General features: G+C 35.4%; 2 protein-coding genes and 1 non-coding gene across 3 annotated transcripts in view; 1 reads left to right on the forward strand and 2 right to left on the reverse strand.

Annotated features, from left to right (window-relative positions):
* The window catches only part of LOC118745233 (patched domain-containing protein 1-like), a 129,698-nt gene that overhangs the window by 22,688 nt on the left and 85,687 nt on the right, over positions 1 to 21,323 (reverse strand). The window lies entirely within an intron of this gene.
* The window catches only part of LOC118745234 (patched domain-containing protein 3-like), a 93,120-nt gene continuing 74,387 nt past the window's right edge, over positions 2,591 to 21,323 (reverse strand). Inside the window, exons 2-8 of the mRNA XM_036478760.1 lie at positions 12,172 to 12,386; positions 11,875 to 12,056; positions 11,628 to 11,807; positions 9,492 to 9,655; positions 8,612 to 8,950; positions 5,115 to 5,428; positions 2,591 to 5,042 (exon numbers count right to left, since the gene is read on the reverse strand). Of these exons, the coding sequence (XP_036334653.1) occupies positions 3,126 to 5,042; positions 5,115 to 5,428; positions 8,612 to 8,950; positions 9,492 to 9,655; positions 11,628 to 11,807; positions 11,875 to 12,056; positions 12,172 to 12,386 (3,311 nt within the window). The 3' untranslated portion in view covers positions 2,591 to 3,125. The remainder of the gene's footprint in view (positions 5,043 to 5,114; positions 5,429 to 8,611; positions 8,951 to 9,491; positions 9,656 to 11,627; positions 11,808 to 11,874; positions 12,057 to 12,171; positions 12,387 to 21,323) is intronic.
* Trnae-uuc lies at positions 20,166 to 20,237 on the forward strand. Its single transcript has one exon. It is a non-coding gene; the product is annotated as a tRNA-Glu (tRNA).

Consider the following 21,323-nt stretch of genomic DNA (forward strand, 5'->3'; position numbering starts at 1 on the left):
TCCCAGTGCAGTATTTTTTTAGATCACCGGGGAACCCATATGAAATAAATCCGCTTCCTGGACGCGATAAATATTAAAATCGGACGGCAATCCCACACCAAATTTGAGCTAACCTCATGCTCTTTCAGAGCGATTAGCACCGTTGTATTTGAAGATGTGTTTTTGGTCGCCCAATTTTCTACATACTGCCTCAGGCTTAGTTCAATGGCATGCAACTCGGACTGGGAGTTAACTTGCCCTATGGGGTTGTATGACTTACACTCCAGCTCCGACGCCGTGGTCAGTCTTGTAGCCGTTCCGAAGTTTTGGCCGTTCGCTGTCTCAGTTGATACTGTTACTATAACGGACACATGACTCCACGCCACGAACATACAGAGTATAGCGAATTCGGCCTTAATTAGTTCTACTATACACGACCAAGGTTGGTCCATCGTTAGCGGAAGAATGCAATAAATCAGAGTATTTAGAATTTAAAATCGGCACTGTATTAGTTAATAAAATTATGTACTTGAAGTACGTAGAAGTAGTTATCGACGATAGGTTAAGCTTGCGACAAAGCACAGATTACGTTACTCAAAAAGTCTAGAAAATTAGTAGTTCCTTGTCGAAAATGCTTCCAAATGTCGATTTTCGAGAAAGTAATCTGCTCCCATATGCGCTGTGCTCATACTATCGAACGTACATACATATGCATATGGTTTTATTGGTAAAGACTAGGTGCCCTCTGAGCAATCAGTGCCGAAACTACATTTGTTTTGAGCGGCAACTAACTGGCGATTTTTATTTTATATTTTTTAGGCATACAGCATGTATAAACCAAAGTTAAGTTCTAAAAAAAAAGTCTAAACTGGAAAAATCCCGAAAAAACTAGGAAAATCCTGAAAAAATCAAAAAGAAAAAACTCCAACAAAGTTCGGAAGCAAAACAATTTCACGTATCAGGCACCTCAATTCGGAGAGCACTTGAAGGCATGGTGTTTGGCTTGGTGAGAAAAAAGTCTTTGAAAAACTCTGAGGTCTTTATCTAACCGGACGAATAGCAATGAAAGACTGGAAACACTTTCTGTGATGGCATCTCTTCGAGAAGTTCGAGATAAAATATGTTTAAAAAAGTGAATCACTCTCCACCGAGTTCTTCAATGCCGCATTTTAAAACGAAATACTACGAGGCAAGAATGTAAACTGCTGTAATTATTTTTGAAAAAAATTAGAGCGTTAATCCATACTAAGCATTTTACAAAGTGTCGACTCTCGCATCACTACGTCAAGTATTTCATTGAGTAGCGGATTTGTGCACAACAATTTGTCCAGAGTTACTGCTTTGTTGTGTTGCGGTACGTGGTTTGCATCTAAAATATTTAAATAATTTCCTGTACCATATATCTCAATTAAAGTTTCAAGAGAGAATTCTTGACGCCACCAACAACGTCGTCAGTCTGGACGTCAAAGGTTAAGTACAGAAGGACCTGAACTTGGTACGAATAACTTTCGCAATTTCGCAAAGGATGTGGGCATTTGGCGTAGTTTGAAAGAAGAAGTTATGCACTGAGAATAAGAAAACAATCAAATTCTGTGGAAATAAAAATTTAATATATTTATTCAAAATATTTATTCAACTTAAGCTTAATTATAAACAACTATTTTATATGTATACTTATGTATCTATTTAATGCTACTGGAAATAAATCAAAAATAATGGTACATAGAGTTACAAAAAATAAAATTATGGTACAAGAGTTAAAAAAAATAAAATTTCCATAATGGTGCAAATAAATTTAAATAAAAAAAAATGAATGCTGAAAGCGCGTTTATAAATAATTGCGAATGATGCTTAAATATTTACTCTATGCAAAGAATGAGTATTTTTCAGAATTAAAAAAATAATTATCCTTAACCACAGAAAGGCACTTTGTTTATTAAAAAATATATTCGAGTTACTTCGCTAAACTTGGAGAAGCATCGAAAACTTCGAAAATTCACAAATTTTTAAGGACAACCAAAATTTGTATTAAAAATATTTACGAGTTTTGAGCACTCCATCTTTATGTGCCCAATGGTACTTAGTTATTCTATTTTTTTTTTTCGTTTATCGCAGTAACTTTTGAGGGAAGAATCTTGTTGTCAATCTTCAAAAAATCATAAAAAGCATTTGAAAAACAGCTAGAAAAAATTTAAAATTAAAAAAATTAACGATATTCTATTCAATTAAAAAGTGCTACGCCCAATTTTTTTCTCAAGTAATTTAAAAGTAATAGTTTCCCGATAAAAGTTTTGAAATATACACTCACGGCAAAAAGTATTAAGCAGCAATTTTTATTTAAATTTTTTACCGCATTTTTTTATAAATATATGGTTCATACAACCACAAAAAAACATAAACATATAATTTCAAAACTTTGTGCAAAACTCGGGAAAGTTCAATGGGGTTTCATGTAAATATTGAACTTTTTAATCAGATTTTTTTGAGTACCAAGTTTTGTAGCCCATTAACTTAAGTGGAAATTCAAATTTAAAGTTGTTAAAAAATTTGCGTTGTTTTTTGAGAATTAAAATTTTCGAAAATTAAAATTTTTGAGAATACAAATAGTGTGAAAAATTGCCAAAAATTAACGGCAAGCGCTACAAAACCGCATACTCAAAATTGTTTGCATATATTGTGAAACATTCTCTATGCCAATACTTTTCCTCGTGAGTGTGATATTTCAATTAAAGTTCAGAAAAAATATTTTTTCTATAAATGTTTGTTTAACAGATAATTTCCACTGCGATCCCTAGCATTAGGATAATTTTACACATCCTTTGCACTTATAACTACTTGCAATTTATGCTAATTGTAAACACTTTCTACCTATTCCTAGTACCTATTTATTGTCTAGATTTGCTTACGTATGAAACTAACCACATTTTTCTTCTCGCAATTGACTTTATAGTTAGCGGCTTCCTTGCACAAAAAATTATGAAAAAAAACAACAGTAGTTAAATTATAAAAAAAATCGATAGGTAGTTATTTCCGTACAATAGTCCCCAGTTCGGAACCGGCAAAGTGCATAGTTCAGTGACGTGTCATTGAGGTTTGAGACCCGGCTTCATTTCTAGCCTCGACTAATGCTATCGTCGTCGTCATCATCATTTGTAGTAGTGGCCGCCATATTGATATGTTGGCGGTTGCTGCGCGCCATTCGGATAGTACAAGTTGTGATGCGACGAGGAACGCATTGGCGGATGTGGGCGGTAGACATTGACGGCGGCTGGGGAGGAGTTAGCATGCGTCGGCACATAGGCTGCACCATCATCTCGGGTGGTGGTGGCATAGCGGCGTGCACAACGCTCTTCAATATTCGATGGCGGCCAACGTTGGTAGTGGCGTGTGGAGTCCTCTGAGGAGCGTCGACGATGGTAACGTTTCACGGAGCTGCCTGCTGTCGTTGTGGGTGGCGCAGCGCTCAACTGCTGATGATAGCTACTATCGTCGCCACTACCAGCGCTATGTGCCGTCGCTGCAGCTATAGAAGGACGATAGTTGCGACGCGCGCGTTCATCTAGCGAGGAGGGAGGCGTGCTGCGTTCGGCAGCAATGCGCGACACTGGTGTATCGACTATATCATCACCGGCGTGCGTGGGTTGGCGCCGTTCCATGTGCATGAAGTCAGCAGCGAAATTGTCGTAGGCGCGCATGCCCAGGGCGCTACGTTTGCGCTGTTCCTGTTCTACGTCGAGACGTGCGCGCCACTCCTGCGCAGTCACCTGTTGGCCGTAGAGGTCAGTGTGTGGCTGGAATTGTGACTGTGAGTTGGTGTAAAGGTTGTGGTAAGAGGAACGACGCCAGCCCTCTTCGTAGCGACGGCGTGTGTGCTCATCTTCGAGCGCTTGGCGGCGTTGTGAACGGCTTGAGCTGCTTTCAGAAGAATCTTCGCCCGAAGTGCCGATACCCAAATCCTTTTCATCGCCGTAGGCTTTGTAAGGTGTGCCGAGAAAACCCTTAGCAGGGCCGTAGGGACCTGGCAGCCCCAGCGGGGTATGCTGTTGCAGATAGTAGGAGTTTAGCTTGTCCATGCTGGACAACTTCATCGGACTCTCAACATCTGCTACCTCATCGCTGTCGTTGCCCAAGTCTGTGCCCGACCATGTTTGCCACGAACCGGGTCCGAAGAGCGACAATAGCACAGGCAACAAGAAAAGCCCATGCATGGCGCCAAAGAATATCACAAGGAATACCATCTTAAAGAACACCAAGAAAATGTAGCTCTGCGCGAGCAAAAGTGCAATTATGCCTAGAATTGTTGAAGTCGAACCCTGCACGATCGGTAAACCGAGTGAGTGTAGTGCCTCGCGTACACGCGCTTTCGGACTGCGCTTCTTCGACGACATGTAAGTGTAGCAAATATGCGCGGTAAAGTCCACCGAGAAGCCAATGCACATAATCAGATTTATCATGGATATCGAGTCGAGATTTACATCCCACAAAGCCATGTAGCCAGCGACGCCCAACTCAATGGAAATAATCGAAAAGGCGACCCACAACGAGCAGAGTATATTGGGGATGAATATGAAGGAAATGATCATCATAATGATCGCGCCAACGATCATTGACTGCACGGATGTCGGGCGCACAAGTTCGAACTGATCGAAGAACACAAAGTACGGATGAAATATCGAAGCATTCAAGGGTGAGTCCTTACAAATCTTGCGCAGATCGCGTACCATTTCCTTCTCGTGGTTAGTGTCGGTGATGTTGACGGCTTGTATGAGAAAGCGAGAGGCAATAATGCGCGTCTCATCTTCGTTGAACTTAACATCGAGTGAGAAGGGATTGCCAGGGAAGAGCCAATGCTCTTTTACTGCATCTATAAACGATTGTTCATCATCGATGGTTAGGTTGAGATAGTCGTTATTGCGGTCAACGAATGAACGGAACGAACGTATCCACGATTCTGTGTAAAGTGACGAGGTTACATACGAGGTGTTCTCGAGTGTGCGCGTCAGCTCCTCAATCTGATCCTGCACAATGGGATCGGAATAGTTTAGATCGCCAGTGATGATAACCTGTGCGTCAGAAAAAATTGTGGCAGAGAGTTAAGAAAAGTTTCGAAAAGAACTGAAACAAGCGTGACTTACCTGCATGCGATATGGAAATTCGCGATAATACTCATCTTCACGATCGAAGAACTCTACAGAGTACGAATCAGCCTTTGACAGCTTACGACGTTCCAAGCCCTCCTTGATCTGTGTGAGGCCGTAGCAAGCGCCGGCTAAATATGTCGCGAAAATAAGTATGATGAAAACTTTGCACCATTTATTATTGATAACAGCGGCCAAGTGATCCTTGAAGAAGGCCATGAGCATGTGATCTTTATTATCAATGGGATTATCGGGATCGTCACGATTGATGCCCCCAGCCATGATGGCTTTGTATAAGAAATTGCGTTTCTCTGTGTCGGATAGAAATAAATTGATAAGAAATAAGATACAAAAAAGTATTAAAAAGGAGAAGAGGCGGCTCAGCTTAGAACAACTTAAAATAAAGCATAAAATTAAAAGGAACAAAAAGAACTTAGGTAAGCAGGCAAGAAGTTGCCAAGCTTTGGTTCGATAAAAAATGCTGCAATTTTCTTAAACGTATGTGATTGAGTGCGCAATTATTTCTATTTCTATTTCTATTTCTTCTTCTTTTTCTTTTATATTTTTTATTTCTTTCTTTTGCTGTCTTTGCTAATATTGACCTAGAAAATAATTGTGTACTGCTTTGAGTTCACTGAATTCACTAACCCATTCTACTCTTTAATGCAACGCAACAATTGGCCGCAATTCGTCGATCACTGCTGCTCTAATAACATTATTATTTACTTATTCTTGTTGTTGTTTTTGCTATCATTGCACAGGTGCATTGCACATTGCATGCTCTCCCACTTTTGCTCCCCATACGTGCAAGAGTTACGCCAGTTATGTTGGCCACTAATCATCCATCGCTCGCAAAATGGTTGTCTGATCAAGACAAGCTTATTATCAGACATCTAAGGCATGTGCAAGATCACGAAGCTCACTAGGCTTTGGTGTATTTATTTTGCTATGTATTTACGAGTATTGAGCAAGTTTATTATGTTGAGGTTAATTGAGATTTCGAGATGGAGTTGCAGTTCTGTTGCAGTAGCCCGTATGAAAGTATTAGCAAATGGGTTGTCTGATAGGCGTCCACAATTAAGTACATACATTACACGTACACATGTCCGTTTGTAAGTAAGTGAAAATATTCAGGTAATATAAACTGAGCTGAAAAGTAATTCTCACAAAAAGTGAAATGCGAACTAATGGGAAATTGGAGATTAATTTAGCCCAGAGCAAAGAAAATGAGTGGATTTCCTTGGGTGTATATCTAGTGTTTGGCGCAGGCCATTGCTACGAGGTATTGAGAGGGGACCTGGATATTTTTAATTATTTCTTAGGTAAGGTTAGATTTTTTTTTAGTTGAACTATTATTATATGCCATATGCACCGCGGCCTATAAAGTGAGCTATTATGCTCGACCCTCCGCCCGATTATGTAAAGGCTTTTAATGTAGCCTAGTACTTTCAAGGACGTTTTGTGCCAAATTTCAAATGGTTTAAGTGTAGAACCACCCAAGTGAGCTAGTCTGTACCTAGCAAAAGCGTTACATTCACAGACAATTTGCTCTGGCGGTTCTTCGTCCAGCTCACAAAAGCGACAGATGTTTGTTTCTGAAGGATTCATCTTACTGAGGTGATAGCGAAGGGCACAATGTCCCATGTAGTACCCAATGAGAGTGTTGTGGTCTTCTTTTCTTAAGTTGAGTATTTAGTTTCTTTAATGCGTCTTTTAAAGGGCAGATAAACCGTTTGGCTTATCTTTGCCCTGTACATTCCGTCCAGTGTCTGATGAACATTTTGTCGACCCGGTATTTGACTACGTATACACGATTTCAAATGTTCAGCTTGAACGAATAAAATACAATTATTCTATTAAAAAAATTTTATTGAGATTGAGGCCGTTTTTAATGAAAAACTTATTGTGGAAAAGCAACAATAATTTGAAAAAAAATGGTAGAAGTAAAAAAACAATAAAGCAATAACAATAAAATAACTAAAACAAATACAATTATTGTTTCAAATACCATCATCACTTTCGTACGTTTTCCGGGTACGAAAATAAATGAAAATTGAAGACGTTTTCTGTTCATTTCCGGATACGAAAACCGCACTTTTCTTGAACTTTTTTGGATACGTAAATGAACGAAAATTGTAGTCGCTTTCCGTTCGCTTCCGGATACAGAGAATTGTACGAAATCGCACTGTCGGCAAAACTTACATTTTTCTGCCGGGTGGTAAGGCATTGTTTTTTTTATCGCCCTTTAAATTAGCGTGGCAATTATCCCTGACCGCTGACTATTTTGCAATGAACAGTATTGTCAAGTAAAAGTCAGTGACAAAAACAAATAAGTGAAATCAATTTTCATTAAGGACCTAAAGAGCAAACACATTTTAGCTCTTTCCTCCAGTTCCGCTCCAGCCAAAATCCTTTGCTCCTTGCTTCTTTGCTCCGCTCCGCTCCACTCCGAAGAGCGAAGGTGGTCCCACACTACTTTGGTTTATATCCGATCATTGGATCATGAAGAAATTAATGGTAATCTTAAATTTTTATATGGCTTAAAAATTACTTGTTTTATATAATTTCTGCATGCGTGAATACCCAAAAAATCGGACGGTTCAACAGTGGCTAATAGCACTCAATCAAATGCCAATCAAGCGCTACCCCAGTAGTAGGTTTGTGTTGTAATTAGCAGCTGAGAAGCATACAATAAAGACAGAGAGCGATTGCAAGACGCATGCTTAAAAAAAATCACGCCGGAAGAAGACAAAACACAAATAAAAGTAAAGACTAAAAAAACAGGTCCAAACACGAAATTGCAAAGTAACTCGAAGGCAAAGTCCAATAAACAAAAGATTGAAGCAACAAACCGTCGGCTCCAATTGCTGCAGAAAAGAAAATGCAAAGGAAAAAAGTGTGAACAGCTTACATGGAGGCTAACAAAGCAAAATACAAAAAAATAGTTTGAACGCACTATGTAGAAGGCAACGCAAATTAAAAAAACAAATAAATACTTAAATAAACAAAAAAATAAAATAAATAAAACTAAAAGTGATGTCTACAAACGAAATGCCAGTCGTCGCAGCGGCACTTTAATGAACCATGGATATGGCGAAAATGTGTCTTGACAATTTAACAGTCGCTGCCGCAGTGATAATAAACGGCAATACATGTTTATGGTTGTTGTAGCATGCAGCACCGTCATACACACATACTTTTTGACAAAAAATTTGAAAACTTTATACGAATATTACTGCTTCACAGTAAATACAATAAAAATATGTATAGCATTAAGCCTACATGTAATTTTAGCGGATTGTGAAAGTTTTGAGCAGCCGCAGTCGGATTGTGGGTCGCATGCAGTAGGTGGCATAGTAGCAAAATAACAATAACACAAATACCACCATTCGGAATAGCAACTACAACCACATAATACAAGAGCTAATTCGTTTTTTTTTTCTTCGTACATGCAAGGTTATTACTGCATATTCACAATTCCCAGTTAAACTTACCTTTTATAGCCACCGACATTGCCTGCACTTTACAACCGAAAATCGCGTGCAAGTTGTGTCGTTCCCTATAACCAGATATTGCCATGCAGGCGGCGAAGAAAGTGATGTGCCAAACGAAAGTGAAAACTACGGCAAATACCGAATAGGTGCAGAAAATCTGCACCGAACGGAAAGGGCTAATGATGCCAATCCAAAATGAGAACAGATCGGTGAGTGAGGTAATGGTGATCGAGACGGCTGCTTCGGACATCATATGACCCATGCGCTCGGCAACGGGCATTTTGGCGGGTGTACGACGCCAACCGGCCAACATGACGAAAGTGTCGTCAATGCCAATGCCTTGTAGTGGGTGAGAAAAGAAGTAAGACAAAATTAAATTTTGTATGTACATTAGAGTGCATAACTTTCCATAAAAAATTTGTACCGTTTTTCGATCGCAATTAAAAAATTTATTATATTTTGAGACTTCGGCCGAAATATTTTGGAAAAATATTAAGATTATAACGTAAATCACTAATTGCACTAATTTGAAAACAAATACTTTCAAAGTTTAGTTTTTTATAAATAAATTAAGTTTTTATAAAAATTTTTCTACAGAAACACCTCAGATCATATGTAGGATAACTGAAGCTTAAAAGGTCTGCATCCCATTTTTTTTTTTTTAATTTTTGGATGTATTTTCAAAATCGTCCCTCTCACCTATATAATAATATTTTTTTCCTAATATTTGCCAGAAGTCTTTAAATATAATAAATTTTATGATTCCGGTGGAAAAACCGCTACTTGTTTTTTGGTGATGCACCTTAATGTACATATGAATGTATGAATAGTTATGTGTGTGACACATTAGTATTGTTTTGTTTTTGTTTTTGCTTCTCACCAATCATCAAGAAGGGCGCTGCCAAATTGATACCAATAAATTCAATGCCACAATACATGGCCAGTCCGAAGGCCGCGCAAGTGGCCATGATTGCCGAGACGTTACCCATCAGACCGAGCCATGGTTTCGAGCGTACGGCATCGCCCATCATGCAAGTGATGACGCTGTAAATTAAGTGAAACGTAAATAAAGAAACAATAAATACTTATCTATTTAGTAAGTAACTAAGAATATGGAAACTGATACGCGGGAGGTGATGAGTAGCTTGCTAACTATCTAAAAGTAATTACTGACATCCAAAATTTGTGTACTTGAGTAAACAAAACTGCTCTCATAAAAACTAACTGTTCTCACTTTGTGACTTTCTGAGTTATTTTGCATTAATATTTTACTGTAAAATACAAGTAGGACATACATAACAGACCTTTAAAAAGTTAATCCAAAAAAAAACTGTTCTCATTTAAATTTTTTTTCCCGATAAAAAAAGCATCCCTATAAAAAGTTTCAGGGAATTGTCTACCAAACGAAACTTAAAACGAAGTGAAAATAAACTGTTCCCATTTTTTAAATTCTTTAATTGTTAGTTTTTTATGGTTAAAATAGGTGCGGTTAAAAGTGAATAAAATAAATTAGAAAATCCCAGCACCAAAAAGTGTTCTCACTTTTAAAAATGCCTTGAAATGCAATTTTAACTACATACAAACACAATTTTTAACCATTTCCAATGTCCGGCTACTTTTAAAGAGACGAAGCTACAATGATTCATTAGTTAACGTACAAATAAACTGTTCTTAGCCCCAATTATAGAAAAAATACCCTACTTACATCACCATGTATGTGTTTATAAGGATTTTCATCTGCTTAAAAGCTGTTGATTATAAATATAAAATTATGTGAGTGTATTTTTGTTTAACAAGAAATTGATATTAAATAAGCTGAGCCTCATAAAAAAAAAACTACTTGGAAATGAACTGGCTCAGTCAATGATTTTGTTAAACCCATATAAAAATGAGGTATTTATATATTAAATCCCTATACCAATATGAAAAAAGATTGGCTGACAACCAAATAAACATTAAATCAACTGTTCCCAGGCTCAGCAAAGCGTCTCAACTTCATGTCTTCCAAAAAACGATCCAATGCCCAATTGTTTTTAAATTCATAAAAAATTTCGACATAAACTGTTCTCGGGTTGAAAAAGCCCTACTTAACTGTTGTTTTGTAAAAAAATATAGATTATGATCACTACTACAGGTTTATGCTTTAAGTGATGTGATAAATAGTCTACCTACACTTAGCAGCTAAAAAATATTCAATAACTTGTTCTTATATAGTATTCAAATTTATTTTGAAAATAAAAAAATAATTATTCTCACCAAAAAATACTCTAGATAGCGGAATGCCAATAAAATGAGTGGTGGTAACATTTTGAAGGCTCAAAACTAATATAGCATACGAACTGTTACCAGTTGAAAATTATTGCTTAATGAATTTTATTTGTGCGCAGAAAGTTAAACGAATTTTTAAAAATATAAGAAAGGCAAAAACCTAAAAAAATTGTTTCATACGAGTTTTGCATCTGCCCAGAAGCTTTGACAGTTGCCGTAAACGCATATTTTTGATCATTAAAACTTTTATTCTGGCCAAGGATAATTTAAAATTAACAGTTTCTCCGGTCTCATGAATTTGGGGACTGGGAACAGTTTTGCAAATCACTACAGCTATTTAAAAACATACAGTTAAAGGACGCACATGCCCATCCTAGATTATACCAAGTGATCGCATCAAATTTAGGCTGGGAACAGTTTTACACGTAATTGCATCCATTAAGGAAATTCAATTCGCTAACATATACACTCACATTTTTTTAAATAAAATTTAAACTTAGGTTGGGAACAGTTTATAATTAAATGCTTAGAGAGAATAACAACAGTTTTTGGAAAAATGTCGCACCATTTAATGTGTTTAATATTGTCTTATACAATTCATACACGAGCTGGAGAAAATGTTTAATTAACGGATGCCGTCTACTATCTTAAAAATATAACATGCATATTTTTTTTATCGAATATTACGATTTTATTGAAAACAATTTTGTAATTTTTTTTGGATTTGATTTCATTTCTTTTTACTTACCTAAAAAGCGCCATTAGCGCAAATGTTGAGCCAAAATATGGCACAACGGTACGTGTATTCTTCTCTAACTCATGATCCAAAGTACGTGAGGCGAAATATGCCACGGAAATGTGTTTAAAGAGGCCGGAATTTTCAGCTTTTCCCACAACTTTCAAGAAAGTCTCCTCCCATTCGGCACCTCTGCAAAAGTTATGCAAAGAAAAGTTATTAATAATAATTTGCATACACTTTAGGTACTTGAACTTACTTTGCATCTTGCCGCTTAGTGTCTGCAGTCACAAAATAAACTAATTGTATAGCCGGAACACTCAAAATTATATTATCCTCTGTCAACTTTGTGCCGCCAAAGAAGACCGGGAAGGCATGTGCATCCCAAGTGACCGGATTAAACATGATGGGAAAAGTGAGATTCAGTTCGCCGGATTCGATCTAAAAGGAATTTATAAAGGTTAAATGAGCGATGACAAATAAGATCTTTGTATTTAATAAAATTTTACTTTTTCAGCATAAAAGTTAAATTTTTACTTATTTTTTTGCTACTCACATCATCCATTATAAAATCTAAATTCAATATATCATTCTGAAAGCATTCATTCTCCCAGCGCGCACAGGCATCTTTGTACGTGAATAATTCACCCTCATACTCGACGGTCGCATTCTGTATGAGGTCATCCAGATGTCGCAATTCTTGGAAGATCTCACGACGCAGCATATTTTCATCGCCATCTTTGGGTATGACAATGACACGTCCGAAGCGACCTGAAAGAGTGCGGGAAAACAGGAGAAGAATGTCAATAAGAAAGTCGGTACGAAGGTAATTGTTATAAGTGTTAAGTTTCGTAATTCAATACAACATCGAAATTTTGGTTAGCTTTAGGTATCAGTAATACGAAAACATTTAGAATCTGTAACTGTACATGGAAAAGTGCTATTAAGAAAGGTGTTTCAATGGGAACAGTTAATAAAAATCTGTTCTCACTTCTCAGTTTCCTTTAAAGGATGAAAACTAGCACTTGCAATATTTACGAGGTCAGTCCTTGGTTGGGTACAGTTTTTAGAACTATTCCCACCTACAAAAATATTGGAAATAAAAATATATATATATTTTAGAACATAAATTATATTTTATAGCCATTTTACTGTTGCATCTTCCTACTTAATACCTAATATTGGATGAGAAAAATATAAAAAACCCTACTTTTACTGGTAAATTGATAGAAATTAAAGTAAAATATTAATATGTATAAATAATTTATTTATTTATTTAGTATTAAATGATTTAAATTTTAAAAAGTATAATTTCTTGTACTGCTCCAACATGTTTGTAATTCGTCTCAAACGTACGTATTTAACAAGACTGAATTATTGCTCTTATTATATAAGCTTATAGTTCAGCATTTAATTTTATTTAAAAAATCATTTGGTAATCTTGATTTGGCTTTCTAATCTGTTCATCCAAAGGTCACATTTCTACACCTTCAACTTAAAACAAATTTGGCTCACAACGCCATCAGTTATTATTGGTATTAAGTATTATTATCATTTTGAAAAAAAAAAATGAAAAAAATTAAAGAATTGTGCGCTTCAAATAATAACGACAAATAAATTTAAATTGAAAACAATTCTATGCTGCGTTGACTGACCAAATTGAACTCTACACCACAGCACGAACGCCAACAGGGACGTGACAATAATTTCAAATTTCAGTCATTCACTCGCACTCTACAGTATTTGCTTACGAATATTTTCTGCACTGGGAACAGCGAAGCTATTACATTAGTTTTTTGTTTTTTTTTTTTATAAAACGGATAAAAGCGGGAGCTTCATACAGAAAATGAATAGGAGTGCTTTGCATCAAAGTGCGTTGATAGAATTGTTCAACTATATTTTGCTGTTAGCACATTTGGTCTTAAATTAGTTTGATAAATTTGCACGATAGCTCTAAGTTTTGTTTTATTAAAGAAAATAATTGTTCCTGTTAGTTCGCTTATTGGCACTTCTCACAAAGTGCAAAGACTATCACGAGACATTCAAATAGTTTTTAAAACAATTAGTGACGTAAATAAGATTTCTTTCGCCATTTCGACCGGCCTGTGGCCTACATGTCTAATGACTTTTTGTATTTTTAAATAAAAAAATCTAAATACAATGTAGTTTTGCTCATATTGATGTTGGCATATGTCCAATGAGTCAGTCGTTGCCAAAACTCTAAGTGTCAATGTAATTTGTTGTTTTGTTTTGTCAACATATTGGTAGGTGCAAGTACGTATATACTATATATATATAAAATATATATTTACGGGAAGTTTGCGGTAAGTTTTGAAAAGTATTTGGCAGAGCTTGTTCTCCAATGTGTGGTGTGCGTCCTGATGTTATCATACAAATGTAGAGACGCCTCTTCGTACACCCCTGAGTCTAGGGTATCTTTGCAAGGCAATTTCGAAAAGATTTTTTTTTGCCGAACAAAGGATCGCATTTTTAATTATTCGTCATATTTTCAGTATTTATGTACAGTCGAATCTTACAGTCTGATATATCGGTGTGTTTGTCTTGAGAACACAAACAGTTTGTTCCGAATTTCATTGACCTCACGAATTCCGTTCCGATACTTTCTCACTAGATCTAAATTCCTACAACCCTAAGATACCACGCTAATGTCAATAAATCATAGCTCGCCAAAATCATTAAACTTTTGCTAAGGAAGTACTTTGATTATCCTAGAAGAACTATTTAAAAAATAGTGATTGTCGATTGTAGGTGTCACCGAAAAATGTAAAAAAGCGACCCCTATTTTCGGCTAAAAAAAAAATTTCTTCGAAATTGCCTTGCAAAAATACCTTAGACTCAGGTGGCAGCCGCACATCTCTTAAGGAGATGGCTGAGTCATTTCGCCCAAAGATGATCTGGGTTTCAAGACACTGTGACATTGAAGGCAGCTACAAGGCCAATGAACTGGCGCGACTTGGCACCAAACTCCCTATTGAGGATAGAAACCAGAAATGCAGGCAATTTATTTCTCACTAAAGTAGCGAACGACAGATGGCATGACGAAATTACCTGCAAAACTGGCAGGAAATATGGCGGGCGCCCAGCGCTAAATGCATTGGCCAACTACATAGCTTAAATAAGCAGAATATTAGTTTGTTAGTATTTGTTTCCTGTTGGAAATGGAACTAATTTAAAAGCAATTTGAAAAGTACTTATTTACGAACTACCAGTGGCTGGATACTAAGCAACTAACTTTATTAACATGGCCTTGTCCTAGGATACATTCAAGTACCCGACTCTGCATTTTATTTCAACTAATTTAAATGAATTTGGTTTAAAGAACTTCTAAGTCGGTATTTTTCGTTTGAATATACTTTCATTCTGCACTTCACAGATGCTTTTTCATAGATCCAACACACAAATTGTTTATTGTGGTAGAAAGAGTATCAAAATTCGAAACATTTACTCATGATTAGTTGATTAAAAAAATCACTTGTCTGGGTTATAACACTGCCTAATTGGCAGACATGTCTATCGACTAGGCGTATGATTACATGACTTCTGTAGCAGTTGTCCATATGAAGAAGAGGAGGAAACGATTCCGTTGTGCCAGTGACCTGTTCTATCTAGACGAAAACTCTTCACTCTACGTAAACAATTCTTCGATAACCTGGAAGATATCACAATGGCACGGAGCATAAGTGTGTCTTACAGACGACCGCGGCAACCTAACCTAACCTAACCAGGGGTGTACAGGGAACTTGCTTTTAAGGTGGTTGATAGACAGCAAATTTACAATAATGCCAACATCAATCTTTTCACGATAGTATCAAAGACAAAGTCACAATTGATATATATAAAATCCTGAAGGACTGCCAAAAGTATCGAGCAAAAATGCATCGATTTATCTAGGAACATTTCTGCGTCAAAAAGAAAATTTTGGCAGTTAAGGGTTGGTAAATCTTCCAAATATATCCACATACTTTCAAGGGAAGAAATTAAGATTTTTTTGGGGTCCTCAAGGATCATTTTCTCATTACGTACGACCAAGCTACAACCAACGCGACCAATTACAACGAATGCAGGTTGTGCGGTGAATAAAACATTAAAACAATATCCTAGAGCAGGGATCTCTTGCAGATTTGAAATGCCCCACCAGTAGTTACAAAGGACTTCTAAATTGTTTTTTGTTTGTTTTGGAATCGGAATTTTGTACATTATGCTGGATTTCCACTAGGCATTAAATGACCAAAATGACAAATGACAAAGTCGGGCATTAAAAAAAATCGTGTCATTACATTAAAAAAATAATTATTAAGTTCATTTCCACATGGCATTTTTATAAATGGCATATATTTTTTGTCACTTAAATGCCTAGTGCAAATTCGGCATTAGTTACTTAAATGGTAGATTAACAGAGTTAATTTGATAAATTTGATAAAAAAGAACAAATGCAAATTAAAATTTCACCCAGACAGACCGAAAAATTGTGCATTTAGGCAGCAGCTATTGAGTAATTTTTCTTGTCTTATCGCAAGTCTGCGGCAATCACCACACCAACGACAAAAATATGTAAACTTTTAGTTTAAATGCACATTTATTTTATATATTTACGGGGAGCTAATGCACATTTGTATAGAGATAAATGACGAATTAATGTGGTCCAAAACAAATAAAATCGGAATTTTAATGATGTCACCCTCTAGGATTTTTCTATATCAAAAAATATACCCCTATTTTTTATTTTAAAACAAAAAAATATTTAAAGGTCGCTCAAAGCGCTCAAAGTTTTCCATGTATGTATTTTATATGGGGGAAAAACAACTTTTGTAGAAATGGGATAGAACTTTTGAAAATCACTATTTTTTCGATCAGAAAACTCTGGTTCTCTTCAGCAGGCTTCCAGTAACAATACCCAATGTTTATTTAACCATTGTTTAATGAAAGAGATATTTTTTTTTATCCCGCCATTGCATTTTCTGGCATCTACTGGGGGGTTTGGCGGACCTATAAAATGGTTACTATGAAAAATATTGATTTTCAAGAATTCTATACCATTTCTACGAAACAAGTTGTTTTTCCCATATCAAATACGTGGAAAATTTTGAGCGACCTCTAATTATTTTTTGATTTCAAAATAAAAAAATAAGGGTATATTTTTTCGGTATAGAACAATCCTAGGGAGTGAGAGCATAAAAATTCCGACTTTACTTTTTCACATGTATTATATAGTATGTATATGAGGGTGACATGCTATATGTATATTATACCACGTAATAAAAATTAAGATCCCGAAATGCGACCGGAATCCAACTCAGACTTTAGTACTTATTTGGTATAGTAATGATCTTCTAAGAATTCCCCTCTCCGCGGTATATCTATGAGGCCGCGCATCGGGCGTGTATTTTCCCATTGGAATAACACGTAAAAACCTTTTCTACGATTAATCAAATCGTCCGAAACTGTAAGAATACATTGATTATAAGGCATTTAAGTGTTACACAGGCTTAGATTCTTTAAGAGAAGATATTTTAAAGACGCTGTTCCCATCAGAAAGGTTGGTTTTTCAAAAATTGTACTAAATAAAAAATTTTTACCAACAATCAGTTCTCAGTTTTCTTACTTTAATCGGTAACCTTAAACATTGATCTACGGCAAAATCGTACAAGTGTCTTAATACCGCGCTTGAAGACCGCATTTGGTATGAAAAATATATATTGTATAGAGTGCAATGACTTCCCACGCTTAAGCATAAAAGTTCATTCAATGCAAAAATATGACTAATTCCTTTAAAGAGTATTTGGTTGCAAAAGAAATGCCATTTTACAGCTTTATATATGAATGCATTGTATATTTTGCAAACGTGCTATCAATAACAAGTCTACTCGCATTCATTTAGCACCAATGAAAGTGGGAAAGTGGCACGACAACACCAATGTGCAGCCAATCTTGCAATTCAAAAGAAATAATAAATACGCCAACAACCGCGCGAAAATCGCGAGAATAATCTATGCATTACGGAAAAAAGATAAATTTCACTTAAGAACGAAATGCAGTGGGATTGAGTGTATGCATGTGTATAGTACACCCAATTGTTGTATTAAATAATACGAAATTGTGGAAAAAAAGTGTGTGGCCATATGAAGATGGTGCAACTGCACAGAGTATGCGAGATTGCATGGCTGGTTGAACAGCCCAAGTGAGTAATGAAGGATGGATGAGCACATTGAAAGCGCGAATGAATTTAATTTATGCCATAAATTTTATAAGAATTGAAGAAAGAGGAAAAATTAGAACTACAACTTTTCCCAAATTTGTTTCATATTTCGATTTGAAGACAATAGAGGAACCTATGAATTTTTTGTACACCCAAATCAATGGGCGGTCTCTGAGTTTAAAATATTTTTTAATAAGCATCTCAAAGCACTTTAGCAACTAAAGTGACATGTTCGCAATTGCATGTCGTGCGAAAGCTGCAAGTTTTTTTTTGTTTTTTTACTGCCCAGTATTTGAGGCCATCTACAATTGCTAAGCTCTCTGCATTTTCGGTTTTTATTTCTATGTAGCTCCGCTCACATCATTTAACATATTATTATTGCAAATTTGCTTGATTTACATTCAATTGCTTGTAATCTATTCACAGAACGCTGGACTGACGTTGCAAGCGGACACACACATATGTACTTATAAAATAGCAAAGTAGTGCAACAAATCTTAGTCCGACTCAGATTAGCAGCAGGCAGGCATTAGTCACTGACTACGAGCGAAAAAATGACAAGGCATATTTATTATAATTGCAATAAGTTGCACAAAAATTGCAAAATTTTCTCTTTAATTTGCATGTGTTTACAAAATGAAAAACATGTGCGCTGCCGCGCCGCCATTTCAATTGCCGTTGCTATTGCGCTTGCAACTTGGCTTGGTCAGGAAGTTGTGGCACGCAACCAACGACTGCTTTAAAATTTGCGATTTGTATGCGCCGGTGTTTTTGCTGCATTTTTTGCATAATTGTTGTTAGACAATTGTTTGGAAGATTGCTGACAGATTTTTTGCTGATTGTACACATTATTTTAGAGCTAGTTTGTTAATTGTCTTATTTTTATATATTTTAACTGGCTCGCACCTGCTTGTTTGTCTAAGAATGTCAAGTGTTTTGATAGACAAATTGCTTTTGGACTTCACAAATTTTCGCAACTAACAAATGCAGGCTCTTGAGTGTTTTGAAACAACTCCAAAAAGTATATAAATCCCAAAACGATAATTAAATAACGGAAAAATTCATACTCGTAACATTCTATGGAATATGTTGTTTGTTCCTAGCTAGTATTTAACCTCATTCGAATACAGTGGACGTCCAATTTAACGAATCTTATGTTGTTCGTCTAGTTCGTAATACCGAAAAATTCGTTACATCGAGTGATTTTTTACCTATAACACCGCCAAATTTTCATCTAAATAATTAAATGCATGCAGTTTAAAAAATATATGTATTATCTTCAATTCAACGACAGCAAAAAATTCAAACATTTTTTGTATTAATTTTTTAGAGAAAAAAACTTCAATTTGCGTCTGGCTTTTAACAGTTTCCAGCTACAAACATACATATTTTCAGCATTTAAAATACCATTGACTTTACGAAACCTTTGCTTTTGCAAATGAAATAAATTTAATGATTCGTTAAACCGAATATTCGTTATTACGAAAGTTCGTTATACTGGGCCCTCCAGTATGAACGTCCACTGTAATTTGATTTTTTTAATTAATTAATTAATCCCAACGGTTTTACCCTCCCTTCCCGACCAACCGACACTACTACTATTACATTTGATTATAAAAATGCAAAAAAAAATCTGAACTTGATTTTTAAATTGAATCTCCTAACTATAATCGAAATCCGGATATCCGGCCGGATAGTCGGATAACAGAAAGACGGTCGTATGTATCGAATTCCGGATACCTACCGCTTACCCAGCACATCCCTAATTAATATGAAGGTTGAAATTGAGTTTGGAATATTAAATTCAAATGAAGCAAATATTTGGGCACCATTATTGGACCATAAAGTAATTTTTAAGTATGTATGCATGTTTCTTAGTACATATTAATCATATGGGAGACCTTACCTTAGATTTCTAAATATTACAACAAATGTATGATCCAGCTTTTGCTGACAGGTATGTATGTATGTATGTTCACGCATTTGTATGTACATATAAAAAAATTCATGTTAACATTTTTAGCGCATAATTTCAGAAGTGAAAAATAATGAATTGAGTCACTTTTGAAGAGCGCGTGCGAGATGTATGTATATACATACTGTGTAATGAAAATATTTGCCACCTAACATATTTCGAATCGACCTTTTTCTATAGATTATACCTGATGATTCATACTCATAAATACATATCTTGTTATTTATAAACATACACAAATATTGACCTACGTAAAGAATACGTATGTAAATAAAATAAACACTAGTGTTGTTGCTGCCAAATAAAATGCATTCTGGCAAGCAAACAAAAGTGACATTTGGCACAGGTCCAACACCTATCCCATATGGTCTAGTGGCTAGGATATCTGGCTTTCACCCAGAAGGCCCGGGTTCGATTCCCGGTATGGGAAGATTTTTTGTTGTTTTTTTTTTGTTGCAAACTATTTTTTTATTTGGCGCTGTAACCGCTTAAGCGATTTTGGCGGAGTTCAACCAAGCACGACAGTCGTTTCTGTTTTGTGCCAACTGACGCAAATTTCAATTAAAACCTTTTTAACCGACTTCCAAAAAAGGAGGAGGTTATCAGTTCGTCGGAATATTTTTTTTTATTTATATTTTTTTTTATGTATGTTATCGCATAATTTTGGACCACGTCAACCGATTTCGATAATTAGGTAGTGTCTCAGAGGTGGTCCCATACTAATCTGGTTGAGATCCGATCAGTGGATCATGAGATATATATATATGTATATATGTATTTTATATGGGAGTTGAAGTCGTAGCATCCTCCTATGCTATACGCCTTTAGCCGAAAAAATCTCACATAGAAATTGACCCGCCCTAATATACATACATGCATATGTAGATGTTATATGCACAAATATATGTATTATATTTCTATTTTTACTATACATTACTTTTTTTAATTTAATTGAATTGTATTTTATTTTAATGGTTTTTATATCTCAATTTTAGTTTGATTAAATTTTTGAATTAATTTAGGTTTGTTTTATTTATTTTTTAATTTAATTTAATTTGTATTTAATTTGGTTTTTTATAGCTTAATTTTAATTGGATAAAATTTTCTAATTTATCTTACTTTATTTAATTAATTTTGTTGTATATTTTTTTGTTTCGATTTAATGTGATTTATTTCAGTTTTATCTTACTTATTATTTTGTTAGTAATTACATTAATTAAATTGATTTTTTTCTGTTATTTTTTAAATAGGTTTTTGTTTTCATGCTATTTTAGCTAATTTTATTTTTATTTTTATATTTTTATTTTTATTCAACAATTTATATTGAGCTCGAGGCCATTTTAAATGAAAATTTTATTGTGGAAAAGCAACAATAATTTGAAAAAATGGTAGAAGTGATAGCTATTTCGGAAATCACCACATTTCCTCATCAGACTTCTTTCAGTAGATTTCGAACCGACGATCCCACTGACTCAGCCAGTTGCCTATGCACTGTGCTAAGTACGCCTTGTAAATT

Source organism: Rhagoletis pomonella, unplaced genomic scaffold, assembly GCF_013731165.1.
Source record: "Rhagoletis pomonella isolate Grant_MI unplaced genomic scaffold, Rhpom_1.0 Rhpom_scaffold_00008, whole genome shotgun sequence".
Classification (NCBI taxonomy): domain Eukaryota; kingdom Metazoa; phylum Arthropoda; class Insecta; order Diptera; family Tephritidae; genus Rhagoletis; species Rhagoletis pomonella.